Raw genomic sequence first — 15,596 nt, forward strand, 5'->3', positions numbered from 1 at the left:
TCCAATTTGGAAAACAGAGAGATCGGTTGGTGACAGGATTTTTAATCATAACGCGGTGTCCATTCCAATATACAAGTTCCGTCAACATACATACATATACATATACATACATGATACATCTATACATACATCTGTACTTCTAAACTTGTATAATGATATAACACATGTACACATACATACATATATTCACACACTACTACAAAAAGAGTCCTATATCCCCATTAAAATGTCAACATAATAAGAGAGCCCAGATTTAATAGGCACATAGAACTAGAGATACATAAAAGATCGGGTCGTGTATCAAACTGGTGCAGTTTTGTGGCTAAACGGTGGTTTGGAATCATATTGCAAACTCGTGGAACCGGTTTGGATGAAACCCGATCACACACATATCCATTGGAAAAGTGATTTTGTTTTGTCAAACAGTCATATAGCCATTTGTGACTTTTTTTTATGGTGGTACTCATCTATTTATATTTACTTATAAAAAATATATTTTTACTTGCACCATATGCATTTAAAATCTCCATAATTTTTTAATTATTTTCTAATAATTATTATAAATTGGTTAATAATGTTAAATTAATTTAAAAACTAAATTATAATCATAAATAAACTAAACTACAATATTAAAATATCATATTTTACTTTTATTTATAAAATTATGACTTTAACTTTTTAATATATTATAGTTAACTTATTAATTTACATATCTTGTCGTATGTGAGTAATTATCATTTTAAAGTCACAATTTTTATATAATTTATGATTTTATGCAAAATAGTTAAACTATTAATTTCAATATATATTAAACGGTTAACTTAAATCAAAATTTCAGTTAAACTTGAAAAAAATCGTTAGATTTTTTTATATAAATAGCTAAAAGTTATGAATTATAGTGTTAAACCTAAATTGTAATCCTAAATTAACAAAAAAAAACCATAAAACTATTTTTTATAATCATTAAGAATTTTCAAATAAGTAATTTAAAAATAACTTACAATAAGAATAGTTAAAAGTAATATTATACATATTGACCTCATAATCGATTTAGTACTTATATTTTTTTTATTCAATTAAGTCAGTTAAACTTGAAAAAAATCGTTAGATTTTTTTATATAAATAGCTAAAAGTTATGAATTATAGTGTTAAACCTAAATTGTAATCCTAAATTAACAAAAAAAACCATAAAACTATTTTTTATAATCATTAAGAATTTTCAAATAAGTAACTTAAAAATAACTTACAATAAGAATAGTTAAAAGTAATATTATACATATTGACCTCATAATCGATTTAGTACTTATATTTTTTTTATTCAATTAAGTCTCAAAAACCGGTAATCGTATTCAATTTAACCATTTTACCCGGTCAATAGGTCATCCAACTTTCAAAAATTAAATTTTTGGCCTAAATTTCAAAATATATTACAAATTTGGTCCAAATTTTAGAATTTATATATATATATATATATATATATATTATTTCCTTAGAATTATAAAGATTTTATATTTATTAAATACTTAATAATACTTATTTTTATAAATAGATATTTTGTATACAAAAACGTTTTTAAAAAAAAGTTTTATATAGAAAATATAAGATTTTTTATGTGAAAATAAGTTTTTTTTTTTGTATGAATATGATTTTATAAAGAAAAAACATATTCGAAATAAAATTTTGAGAAAAAAAAGTTGTAAAAAAAACTAAATTTAGAATGAATTCATAAAAAAAAAATTTAAAATCTCGACAAAAAGTGTAAATTTTGGACCAAATGTGTAATACAATTTAAAATCTGGGCCAAAAGTGTAAATTTTGGACCAAATTTTTAAAAAATTATGAAATTTGGGCCAAAAATATAATTTTTGAAAGTTGGATGACCTGTTAACCGGATAAAATGGTTAAATTGAATACGGTTACCGGTTTTTGGGACTTAATTGAATAAAAAAAGATATAAAGACTAAATCGATTATGAAACCAATATGTAAAAACTGTATTACAGTTTTCTCTTATATAAAAAATTAAAATGTTATCCAACATGTTTGTTATTTTAAATAACTACAAACAAAAAAACTAACAATATTCATCAAATAAATTTTAAAAAAGTTAAAATTTTTGAAACCAAATTAAAATAATTAAGAGATTCTAAATACACTTACAACAACAATAGCTAAAAGTAAAACTATATACAAAAATCATATTGTTACTTTAAAAAACAAAAACAATGTTTGATGTTTTAAATAATTACAATAATAAAAATTAAAATCTTAAGCAAATAAATTTTTAAAGTTAAATAATCATAACAACTATAAATATTATTAGACCATATGTTATATTTAATTTTATTTATGAGTAACTATATGTCTATATTAGCATATAAAGCAAAACAAACAATGTTTATACCAACTTATTATAAAAATTTATCATATAAGAGCTAACAACAACGTAATTGATATATTTAAAAAATATATTCGTAAAGATTTCAAATATATTGTTGTATTATACGCAACGTGCGGGTATTTGTCTAGTTTGTTAATATGAATATGTATCGGGTTGTGTTATTTTTATCACATCATTTAAAAACGCCCACAATTTCTCAAAACGCAATCCCGAATGTTATTTTCTGGAGTTTTTTTAGTTCTCTTTACAAGCAATGACATTCAAATATGGTCGACTAATTTTAATTTTGTATTGGTGTTAAGCTTATTCAACCAAAGTAATGGTTGTCAAAGTTTTTGCTACAACTGAACACGTAATTTGATAACATTATAACTTATGTAAAATGTCAAGTGATCTATGAAAAGCCTGGTGCAAGAAATGCGGTAACTTCTTAAAAGAAGATGGAAAGACCACATTAAGCAGGGACGGTTTTGCTTGGTATCCAGCTGTGGCACCGGCAACACCTAATTTTCCTGTATGCAGTTGAAACAAATTTATTTTTTTGGTTATTTTTTTTTATCTATTTTACCTGCACTGACAACACATTCTTCAACCCGACAACACCTGCTATGTATTCATGCGTCCGTCCCAGACATTAAGTTTCCATTCAAATTTATATTGCAAGGAGGTGGAATCGGTCTAGATGTGGAAAAACACCAATGTCGAATAAAGACACCATTTGGATGTATGATCAAAGTTTGGGTTGCAGAAATGATGACAAAATTTTTAACAGCTTCATCAACCAACAATTGACAAATTAAGCTCATCCAAGAGAATCTTCAATCTCGTTCGACCCTTACACACAATGCAATTAACATGTGGGATTAACATGAAACGTTTTCTCGGTTTCATATGGTTCACCATAGTCATACCTTTATATTTCGACTCATTGGTAAAATTCACAAACGTAAGAAATAATGAAACCGATGATTATGTTTGAATTGCATTACGTTTTATTGGGTAAATATACAAAGCAAAGGATTTCCATATATATATATATATATATATATATATATATATATATATATATATATATATATATATATATATATATATATATATATATATATTTTGATGATACGTCAAATAATACATTAATATTGTTACATCTGGACAAATAAAATATAAATATAAAACGGTTTGCGACAATATTTTTTCATAACTAATGTATTTGACACATCATTCATTTGGTTGTGCAAGACAAACTAAAATAGTATTAAAGATATAATAGATGATTTTAAAGAAATGTTTCGTGATATTTTTAGTAATACCAACCTTCGATGTCATAAATATACTAATTTTGGAACGATGCAAATTCCAATTGGTTAGCTCTCAATTGGGACATTCATACTCGATGAAATTCAAAGATACTTTAATAAAACTTAACTAAATTTGTTAACATAGTTAGTCACAGGGGCCTTTCATGTGCAAGGTTTTCTCCTTGAGGACCATTTCAGGGAAAAAAGTTCCGTAAGGACCAACTCAGGGAAAAATTGTAAAGCTAAAGGATCATTCGTGTAATTTGTTCAAAAGACTATTATATGAATATGAAAAAATGGTGGGTAGGTAAGATAAGATGAGAGGGTGAGGTTGGGGTGTGTTTATTTAATAAATTAAAAAATCAAGGACAAAATAGTCTTTTTAGGTAAGACAGGGACCAAGCGCGTAACGAAAACAAATAGTACGGACCTTCCGAGTTAAAAAAAATAGGTTAGGGAACAAACGCGCAAATTACCCTAAACCATAGGGACCATTCGTGTAATTTACTCTATAGCTTTAAAAATAAAGTCAAAATTAGCCGACGGAGTCTAAACGAAAGTTGTAGATCACGTCGCTACCTACGCGTAGATATAAAGAACGTCAAAAGCGGAGCTCGTATGCAAAAGTTATGGGTTTTAGCAGATAATTAATTTTTGGATTAAACCTCGAAGTGCCACGTGGCAGGATCTGGGCCACTACTTCCTCCCCACAGCTTGGAACAGGATTGCGACACATGGCAAATTACGCCCAGTGTGTTGCTGTTTTACCCATTACGCCCTGTGTAATGTTGAGTACGCCCAACATACTAGGCACTGAGCAGCCTATAAATAGAGCTCGTTTTTCACTCATTTCTCCACACCTCTTCAACCCATTCTCTCTCAAACACCCCCAAACCTTCTAAGCCTTTCATTAGCACCTCCTAGGTGTTCGGAGCGAGTCTCGTAGCGCCAGAAGGCCCCGAGAAGAAGAGCTTTCGACTCAGAAGTTCTGCCCACACAGAGTCCGGTTCCTCACTAATCCCCATTGTAAGTTAGTTATGCTTACCATACTTTAAGTATAACTTATGTTTAAGTTCATTATTGTTATTATGAACCTACAAATAAGATTTATCGGTGATTTCAAGTCGTTATACTGATTGATCTACTTACAGGGATGATGTCTAGGCTGTTATTTAGTGAGGTATTTATAGTGAGATTTCCAAACAGTATACTTCATATACCAAACGAACCCTACCTCCAATATGATCCTACATGGTTGTTACTTACATGATAGATCATGAAATTAGACTTTGAGTTAATGATAAATATATACTAATAATTAGTCGCAATAAATATTTGACTAGAACTTAGTGATAATAATATTAGGTTTCGTCAAAGGAAAAGACAATTATTAGAAGCAAAGCGCTGCCCGAATTTCGAGTTGTCACTTTACCAAGTGAGTGTATAGTTACCTTCATCTTACACATAAATATGAAGTATTTAATATAAATTACTTGCTATATGTGCCTATTATCTATTTTCTGATATCTATGCTAGATGAACGATTTATACATGTTTTACTCGATTTAAATTGTATATGTATTTTGTAACTATAATTATGTTGGGTAAAGATGGGTAGATGATATAGATGATGAAAGATGAAATAAGTGATAATAGGCCTTGATGTTAAAGCTGATCCAGTCATCTAGCAGAGTATAAATGACAATTATGGACTATTCTAGACAGTCCAGTGGAACGCTAGCAGGCTCGCAACCTGTAGGTGTTTGTGAACGACGTGTTCACCAGGTGTACTCCATCCCCCTCATGGTTGCCTTACTGACATATATTGTCGAGGAATCTCTTAAGCATTATTGTCAATCTCGAAGATAATTCTTCGACTAGGTTCCTTAAATTAGATGCTTTAGAGACAGAAAGTGAGGATAACGGGAACGGGTAATCAGGTTGAATGATTTGATGAAATTAAAGAACTTAATTAATGTGGGTTGAAAACTCTATGTGCTCACCAGGCTCCCAAGCCTGACCTACTCAGTTTCTTGTATTACAGATAGTGGCACAAGAGCACTGGTGTGATGAACAAATGAGGGAATTATGGATTATTAGCTAATAGAATAATAGATGTTGTAATGCCTATGTTATTTTCCGTTTATGCTTATGTATTGTATTGACGATAACATCCCAACATTTTTAATATAATTAAAATACATTTATTCAGAAATATTTTGATATTATCTTTGTCATATTTTTTGGAACAAATTCCGCAATACTATTCTTCAAAAGGATACTCTGATTTTAAATAAAACATAAACAAATAGGTCTTTTCTGGCCGTGAAATTGGGGATGTCACATAATTTATATCTATATTATTTAGTAACAATTGGTTTTGCAGGGTTGATAATTAAGGAATATTATCATAATATTAATATAAGATTGAAATCCTTATGTATCTCACCAGGTTTCCCAACCTGACCCACTCAGTTTGTATGCATCACAAGTATCAAGACCTAAGCCATTGGAACTTGATTTGGATGTTGAGTGATAAAGGGAAAGTCTGTCATGGTGTTCAGGACGATTAGGTATTTACGTTGTAACTTATGTGTCTGTATTGATTATAACATCTTTAGGGTTTCAATATTTGAGGCAATCACTTACACTCAAAATGTTTGAATATATTGGGATCTTTCGCAACAACGATAAATGATTTTAAAAGCATAAATAAAAGTTTTAATTGGTTCTGGAAATTAGAGGATGTCACAGTTAGTGTTTCTATCTTTAAGATCTTCAACATATTCCAACATCTTAAAACTATTCACAACTCTTCATCTAAAAATCTTTTGTTAATACATAACACCACATATACTAATTTGGTTGCAAAGCTATCAAAATTATTTTTGACAAAAATAACCACCATCACCGCAAATTTGCACCACACCAGCAACCCTTCTTAACCACCACCTCATTTCCCTTCCTCTATTCATGCCTGACGAGTAGCATCACATGTTTTTTTCTGAAAAATAGCACCACTTTCGTTGTAGATGTGGAGGCTACAAATCTACAAGTTAGATAACACCATCATTGGAGCATCACCTATCTCTAAATAACCACCCTCTGTAACAACACCATCATCACCCACCTAGGTTTCGAACAACCACCCTCTGCTGAAACCCTAGCAATTGAGCATATCTTCCTTGATCATCACTTGAAACCCTAGTACCATGATAAAAGCACTTGAAATCACCGATTTTCATTCATACCCTAAAGTTGCCTGAAAATAGATATGAGGTGGTAGTTATGTAGATATGGTGAGTAGATGGACATAAATTAGATGAAGAGAGGGAGAAAATACAGGTGCTACGTTCCAGTGTTCCACATTACTGACGACGACTTAACAGATTTGGTAATAGTGTTGCTCGTCGACGATTAAGGTTTTAGCGAATTCGGTGATGTTGTTAGTCATCTATGAGAGAAGAGGAAAGAAAAGTGGTGGCTTCCGGTGGTAGTCGATGGTGGGCAGTGGTAGCCAACGACGGTGAACGGTGGTTTCCGATGGAGAGGTGGTGATCGGTGGTTTCTAATGGAGTGAAGAGAAAAATGGTCTTTAGGTTTTACGATTTTAAGAAGAGAGAGTATTAATTCAAAAGGGGTGGGTGTAAGTGGTGGGGCCCATTGCCTTTTTTAAAAAAAATTAATAATAATAAACAAATTAAATTAAAATATTTTGTTATATTTAAAATGAATCAGAGACATTAAAAATAATTGAAAAGGGCATTAACGTTATTTTATATTGTTAGGGAATAACCGTGCAACTTTTTAAGATTGAAGGGACCATCCGAATTAATTTTGAAAATAATACTCAATGTGTCTTTTGGCACCGTTACGAGATAAATTACTCTATATTAAATATAAAATCATTAAATATAAAATATTGATGTGTTAATTCTTTAAACTTTGTAAGGTTACATATATTAAAGAATCTTTAAGAGAAAGTTGTATTAGATTGTACAATGATGACGTGATAGTTCTTTAAACTCTAGTGAAATGGTATGCACCGTAGTCCTGAGATGCTCTAAGAATTGCATGGTAGAAAGAGAGGGTGAGCAAAAGCTTCTTTAATAAAATCATGCATTTTTTTTCTTTAAATATGACTATGTAGATCAGTGGATGATACACAAATATTGACCTTAAATCTTTTATATTACTTTTTGTTTGTCCACAATGATCTATACATCAATCCAGCTGTTTCAGGATTCTTTATATATATAACGATATAAGACAATTTCATAACATTTTTATATACAAAGAACATTCTTTTTGACTTTTTTGTTTTGTTTATTCTAAAAAGTGTTGTAAGTTAAATACAAACGAGTTGAATTTTTTTATATATTTGGTTGGATGCGATCGGTTCAGAAAAAGTCTTTGCACTAGTTTGATCCAATAATACCAAATAAAATATCGGTTTCATCAATCTTACTTGAATATGTCCCCCGGTGAATATATGAAGCCCTAAACAAAGACGGCAGGAAAATTTAATAAATTACAAATATAGCAAAATACACTGATATAGTGTTAAAAAAAAAAAAAAAGGCAACATTTGGTAGATGAAAAGTCAAAACAATAAACTTAGCGGCAACTCTTCTTCCTCTTGATCTTGTTTCTTCCCTTGAGTTGTTTCTCTAGATTGTTGATCCTATGGTTGAGGAGTAATGATGATGATAGTCTTTGAGTTGTAGATTTTTGTTCTTCTGAAGTCGTCTTCTGACATGGAAGTGATGAGCAAGTTACACTGTGGTTCGCGGTGGTGATTGTGCGCTTAGATTGGGTGGCAGGAGATGGCGGTGGAGGCACTATTATGGGTATATTCAGAAACTTCTTCACAGAGGGTTTCTTTATTGCTGAATCAAGAACAGCAGGAAGAAAATTATCCGATCAAAAACTAGTATAAAATTAAATATAATATTAATTAACCATTTATATCTAAGTAGTGGAGTAACTTACTGAGTCCGAATAAAAAGGAGAACAAGTTGGAGGTGATCCAATAACAGAAGAGAGCCTGCAAAAATATGAATGGAGTGTTTAATACGTAATTTTGGAAATCAATAAAGATACAACTTCCTCTGTTTCATTCCTACAAAGCCAGTACTTCTAAATCATTCTCAGCCATATTTATTTAGGTAACTGAAAAGTTTCGACAAGTGAGAAGGTTGGAATTAATTTTCATAATTAAGAAAAAGAGTTGTGACGTGATAGATACGTTTGGGAAACTTGCTGTAAGAGGAAGTGTAAGAGCAGCACCACCCCTTGCAATGTTTTTCCAGACACCACCACGCTTACCTTCCTGCATGGTAAACTGAGGAGCACAACAACATATATATACAATAAGGACAAAGGAATCCAAAAGGTGACATGGCAACTGAAACAATCAACAACCATGTTTTTTTCACCTCGATAGTTATCCAGCATGAAATGGCAGCCAATAAAGGAAGAATATAGAAAGCATCAGCTGTGGTAAGGTCGATGAACCAAGATGCCCCACCAGTTTGAAAAGATGGAACCTTTTCCACCATCTTCTCAATCTGCACATTCCAAAAATGTATTATTATTATTATTATTATTATTATTATTATTATTATTATTATTATTAAAAGATTGAAGCTGCCATTTTGGGATATAAAATATTTGACTTACAGCAAGGAAAAAGCTGACAAAGACAGGGGCTTGGATGAAAAGCCTGGTCAATTGAGTATACATAGCAGCAGAATACCTGCCACAAATATTCAGTTCCAGTTATTACATTATTATCATGCAAAAACAAAGGCTTAACATCATGTCAAGCAGAAGCTCACACTAAGGAACAAGAGAAATTAAGTACTTACTCCATATACACTCTCTTCTTTTGTGCCTCAACTTCAGCTACAGCCATTGGACTCATGCTCTGAAAAGTTTATTAATAATTTTTAATAATAAAATTAAGCAAGGACCAAAGAGTTTCACCTTCTTAAAAGGATAAGCATGTCTAACTCAATAAACAAACATTAAGTGATTAAGAGCACTGCACATGCATGGATTAATTAAGTCCCCCAGCCTTCTGTTTGCATTAATAGTTAATTATTCGAGACCAAAAGTTATGTGGTAGCATCAAAGGATATTGATCCACAAGCATGTTATTCAATAGCTTTAACTTCCGTTTTGAAACAATATATTATAATTTAGACAAAGGTGGCTCTTTATACATAGTGCACCAGCATATATAAAGATGAACTTTTCATCTGTGTAACATGTAACATGACAAATGACAGAAGAAGTTTGATGATGGACATACCTTATCTTGCATCTTTTGCTGAATCTGCTCCAATTCTGGCCCCAAAATCTGTATGCAAAATGTCAACAGATCAATGCTACCTCTGAACAAGATAACTCAATATACTACTTATACTCAGGACTCAGGATACACATCCAGAGAGAGATGGGGATAGAAGTTGACTGATGTTTTACATATATTGGCTTTCAACTCCAAATGTATGAGCTAATAAATATGTTAAGAAAATGAGTAGAGCTCACAGTTAACTTTGAGGCAACCTTGTGCTGATTAATCGTGATGGGAGCCAACAAGGTTCTAATAGCAACAGTTGCTATTACTATGCTTGCCCACCTGAAAGTGACAGAAAATGAATTAATGCATCGGAAGTATAATACCACATAACATGATCGATCATGGAACTGTAACAACTTCAACTAGCCATTGACAATTCATTGCTATAACTTATACATGAGTCATGACATACAAACTACCAGTCAGCAGATGCCTCTGTCATTAAAACCTATTAATTATGTCAGAACAGAGTATAACATGGTGTTTGAATACTTATACACCATAAAGGCGCACATTAGAAGGTATATTGATTCTAGTTTGTTTGATCCAGTTCACAGCAATAGCAAGCTATGTATGGATTTTAAGTCCACTATCCAAAACTAAGTGACTTTTACCTCAAATCATAAACTAAAAACAGATCACGATGCAAAGTATGATCGCAGTAGCCTTAACAGAGTCAAACAAATGTATGTATCTCATTACCAATTTAGTCCCGTAAAGTTATGAATCCCATCAATGGCATGCTGCAAAACTGCAACTGGTGGCCAAGATTCCGCAGCAGCAACAGCAACTTCACTCGTGGTGGATATATTTCTAGTTAACAAGAACCCACTTGTCGTCAACGGTGCATGAAGAAACTTAGACCATCTCGGATCTCGAAAACTCACAGCGCCACCGCCTCCGCCAAACCCTAGCGAACTGTTCGTGTTGTTACCGAGGAAACCATATGATCGACTTTGGAGAAAACCCTTTACTTTTTCGTCCGTATGTGGATTTTTACGATCATCTTCGTAATGAGCATACGAAAACGAAGGGGCAAATCGTTGTTGAGCCAAAAGTCTTGCCCTTGTAATGAGACTACGCCTGTAAGCCATCGATTGAATTTCCTCTTGATCGAGATTTACAGAAATTTACGAGAAATATGCATGAAAATTATTGAAGCACAAAGGTCGTTTATAATTATAAGCTTCATGAAAAGGCCTTATGCTACGAAAATTATTGAAAATTATTGCAAAGTTATTATATCGTTTTGTATGACAGGCTATGTTAGGCTGACTTGCTAAAAAGCTAGCTGATAAATTAAAAACTAATTGATAAAAAATAAAGTTTGTAAAACTAGCTGAAAAGCTGACTGAAATATATAAAATTATATAAAAAGACATGTAGGAGTATGTGTTTCTATAATTAATTAAGGAGTGTATTTGAAAATTTTAAAAAATCTCCTAAAATGCTAGTCTAAGTTAGGGGTGTGCAAAAAAACTGAAAAACCGAGCCGAACCGGCCAATCCGAAACCGAAAAAACTGAAACCGAAAAAAAACCGTAACAAAAAAAAACCGAAAAAACTGGATATCAACGGGTCGGTTTTTGGTTTTTATATTTAGGTATCCGCAAATACCCGAACCAGACCGTTTGATTATATATATATATATATATATATATATATATATATATATATATATATATATATATATATATATATATATATATATATATATATATATATATATAAAGTTAAAAAAAAAAGTATTATTTCATTAGTATTGTTTCGATTGATCTATGAGTGTAATAACCTAAACAAAAATCCATATCGACAAATCCAATTTTATAATTCTAAATTCATTTGATTTTTTTGTTTTTATTATTGTATTTATTATACAAATTATAATATATGATATTTGAACTTCATTATGTTTTTTTTAACTCTTTGACTTACTAATTTTAAGAAAGAGATAAGTAAAATGGAGTTTTTAGTTTCAATTGAATTTAATTTTTTATATTTTACCGGGTACCCGTGAACCGAACTGTGGTTACCCGCTTTTATACGGTTCGGTTTGGTTCGATTTTTTTGTCAATACGGTTCGGTTTCGGTTAGTGCGTATGAAGTACCCGCCCCGTGGTCACAGTTCACAATTTTATTACTATCCGAACCGAACCGCCCCGTGAACACCCCTAGTCTAAGTAGCTTTTCAAAAAGCTGACTTATAAGCTACTTTTTGGCTTACCAAACACGACAACATAAAAAAGCTTAAAAAATAAGCTAGTTGTGGCATGTAAAACACAGTCTTATAATTTAAGTTATGAATATAAAAATCGTGTCATTTATGATATTAGTATTCATTCTTGATCTGAGAGTATGGATTAGGTATATAGTCATTTATTTCTGAATCCGAAAGTATGAATTAGTTATTCATTCCTGATCCAAGAGTATGGATTAGGTATAGTCATTTATTTCTGAATCCGAGAGTATGGACTAGGTCGTTATAAAGGATCAATATGTAAGGATCGACGAGATGGAGTAGATTGCTTATAGGAGATGTATTTGTGTTAATGATTTTGCACACACACACACAGATATATATATATATATATATATATATATATATTAACATTATGGGATTGAAAACCCTATGTACTCATAAGATTTTCCAACTTGACCCACTCAGTTTCTTTGTATCACAGGTAGCAGTAAAAAGGTAAATGAATGATGAAAGATTCAAGGAGATGTAGAATGTTAGTCTAAGATATTATAAAGTATGTTTATGCTTATGCTTTGTATCAGTTATGACATCCAAAGTTTTAATGAATTAATGGAAAACATTTCTTCATAAACACTTTTTATGGGACAAATTCTGCATTTATAAATAAAGGTTGTTTTAAATGAGCACAAATAAAAAAAAATTTAAAATGACCATAAAAATGGTGATGTCACAATTGAGGATTAGGGAACTTTAGCCATCTTTTTTTTTCTTATTCCTTTTTGTGGACTATTTCTTTAAAATATACATTGACTTCCCAAATGTATACTTTTGGCCTTAGTTTCTGTCATATTGAACTTATCTAGAACTTCTATGATGTACGTTATTTGGGAAAGCTTCAGAATATTAGCAACTCTATCTTTGGCTTGGCACATGCCCTATATTTTCTTAGCAGCCCCTAGGTCCTTCATCTTGAACTCTCTGGACAACTACTTCTTCACCTTGTTGATCTCTTGCATGTTTGATCCAACAATCAACATGTCATCAACATATACTAACAGGTTGATGTATGAGAATCAAACCTTATTCAGGTAACAACATTTATCCATCTCACATATCTTATACTCTCTCCTCTGTATGAAGCTATCAAACGTCAAGTATAACTATCGTGGAGTTTGATTCAACCAATACAAACTTTTATTTAACTTCACACCATATTTTCCTTGCAAATTATATGAAAACCCTTTGGATATACCATATAAATGCCTTCGTCTAGATCGCCATTTAGAAAACAGATTTACATCTAGTTGCACTATAATGTAGATGAAGAACTTTTGCAACCATTATACAGAAGACCAACCTAATAGTATCCATATTCATAACTAGAGAGAATATCTCATTATAGACTATCCCCTAATCTATTGGAACCCTTTAACCACCGGTCGATCCTTGTACTTCTTACTATCATCTATCTCATATTTAACTCGAGACACCCACTTATTTTTTAATGCTTTCTTTCACTTTGGTAACATGACCATGTACCAAGTATAGTTATTGTCAATCAATATCAAGTCTTCTTCCATAGCCTTCTTCCACTATATGGAGTCTTTCGTCCTCCATGCCTTTGGGTAGCATTTAAGTTCACCATCCTCTCTCAATAACAAGTAGTTTGTTGAAGGATAATATTTTACTGGAGTTTTTATTTCTTTAGTGGATCTTTGGACGTTGGTAGATTCAGTCTCTTCCTTATTTGTAACTTCATCCCACAGACTCCCATTATAGTAGGCACATCTAAGCTTTCACTGTTTCCTACACTTCCACCAATCTCAAGAGTACTACCGATAGGTTTTACAATGTTTTCGTATGAGGTTCCATCTAACTTAACTTGATTTTATTTTTTCTCTATTGGGGCTTGCTTAAATCTCATCATTGTATAAGTCACTCTTGTTGAACGCTACATCCCAACTTGTGATAAGTCTTTTTTATCCCAAAAGCGGTAAAGCGTTTTCATCCAACATGTAGTCTATGAAGGTGAATTTCCTTGAATTTTCCTCGAACTTGTTTCTTTTTGGATCTTTTCTCTCGACATAAGAGACATATCCAAAAAATTTCAAGTGACTAAGTGAAATCTCCCTGAACTAACCATTCCTATTCTATACTTTTGTACCTTACAGGACCAATGGTCCTTGTTGATATGTATGCGCTTGTGATGATTGGATATGCCAAGAACATCAACATTTGACCTTTTCTAATATTTTTTCTGTTTAATTCTTACAATAAACTCTAGAAGTTTAATAGATTACACACATTTCTATTTACTAAAAAGGCATGAGATGGGACCATTCAAATATTAGTTCAACCATTGAATGGGGATTCACCATTCAACCCTCCATAATGTTTTGAATTTCTATTAAATGTCATGTTATTTTCATCAACAAAATGTTTATACTTGGAAATCCAAGGCCGATCATGAGGATTTAAATATCCTTAAATGGTAAGGATGAGATAGAAAAGACACTTATTGCACCCCAAAAAAATTTGACCCTAAACAACTGTCCACTTTGCACCTCCCCTTCCTCCCCCCCCCCCCCCCCCCCCCCCCCCCCCCCCCCAAATGCTCAGAACATATTAATTAATTTCATGGTGTTTCTTAAATTATAAATTATAACTAGGTATTTACTTTTATAGTGAATTACAGTATGTGTGGAAGTTTAGTCCCTAACTTTCATTATCTCTTAAATCAACTAAGAGTTGACATGCATTTATTAGGTTTTATATTGTGTTCTATTTATTATAAGCCTAAAGAAATATGAGTATTATGTTTGTTTTTTATGGTTTTAAAACTGACCTAACATAATAAAAACACCATACCTATTCCGACCATACCTATTCCGGTTTATAGCCGGTACCAAACCACAAGTAAAATCGAAAATTGCACCACACAAAAAAAGAACCATACAATTTTCTTAAACTAAAAAGTGATTTGTTTGATTTTTGGTTTGGTTGAGCCAAAAACCACACTAAACTACACCACGAGTTCACGTGTACCCCTAGAAAGGGGGCTACTATATCATTCAGGTGTTAAAACTTAAAAGACCAAGTTTAATTAATTTTCATGACATTTTGCTATAGCTTTTGTTTAAAAAAAAAAAAAAAAAAAAAAAAAAAAAAAAAAAAAAACTTTTAAAATTTTGGTCCTTTTTAGATTTCATTTAGTTATCTTCAAATTTTAATTATAGAAAAGTAAAGTGAAAGACATACTGCACAGTTTGTCATTTCCTGATGATATTTGGACACAAACTGATATAAACATAATTAAGAGATATACAAACAAA

At 31.5% G+C, this 15,596-nt stretch overlaps 1 protein-coding gene across 3 annotated transcripts; it reads right to left on the bottom strand.

Annotated features, from left to right (window-relative positions):
• Nucleotides 1-8,120: 8,120 nt before the first annotated feature.
• LOC111917136 (mitochondrial inner membrane protein OXA1) lies at nucleotides 8,121-11,262 on the bottom strand. Of its 3 annotated transcripts, none has more exons than XM_042900041.1 (9): nucleotides 10,768-11,262; nucleotides 10,272-10,344; nucleotides 10,015-10,062; nucleotides 9,569-9,627; nucleotides 9,381-9,456; nucleotides 9,137-9,268; nucleotides 8,947-9,042; nucleotides 8,691-8,745; nucleotides 8,121-8,587 (listed from the first exon to the last, which is right to left on the bottom strand). In XM_042900041.1, the coding sequence occupies exons 1-9, from the start codon at nucleotides 11,157-11,159 to the stop codon at nucleotides 8,316-8,318; spliced, it is 1,203 nt and encodes a 400-aa protein (XP_042755975.1). In that variant the 5' UTR covers nucleotides 11,160-11,262; the 3' UTR covers nucleotides 8,121-8,315. The 3 variants fall into 3 exon arrangements, with proteins under 3 accessions (XP_042755975.1, XP_023768562.1, XP_023768563.1); XM_023912794.2 differs by having other exon boundaries at nucleotides 10,254-10,344; XM_023912795.2 differs by lacking the exon at nucleotides 8,947-9,042 and having other exon boundaries at nucleotides 10,254-10,344.
• Nucleotides 11,263-15,596: the final 4,334 nt, after the last annotated feature.

This window comes from Lactuca sativa, chromosome 3, assembly GCF_002870075.4.
Source record: "Lactuca sativa cultivar Salinas chromosome 3, Lsat_Salinas_v11, whole genome shotgun sequence".
NCBI classification, from domain to species: Eukaryota; Viridiplantae; Streptophyta; class Magnoliopsida; order Asterales; family Asteraceae; genus Lactuca; species Lactuca sativa.

What these genes read in the sequence shown, in the direction of transcription:
- LOC111917136 (XM_023912794.2), bottom strand. Translation starts at nt 11,159, where the DNA reads ATGGCTTACAGGCGTAGTCTCATTACAAGGGCAAGACTTTTGGCTCAA. An exon ending in AAGAAGAGAGTGTATATGGA is followed by an intron (nt 9,457 to 9,568) that starts GTAAGTACTTAA and finishes TATTTGTGGCAG; the next exon opens with GTATTCTGCTGCTATGTATA. An exon ending in CTCCTTTTTATTCGGACTCA is followed by an intron (nt 8,588 to 8,690) that starts GTAAGTTACTCC and finishes TTCTTGATTCAG; the next exon opens with CAATAAAGAAACCCTCTGTG.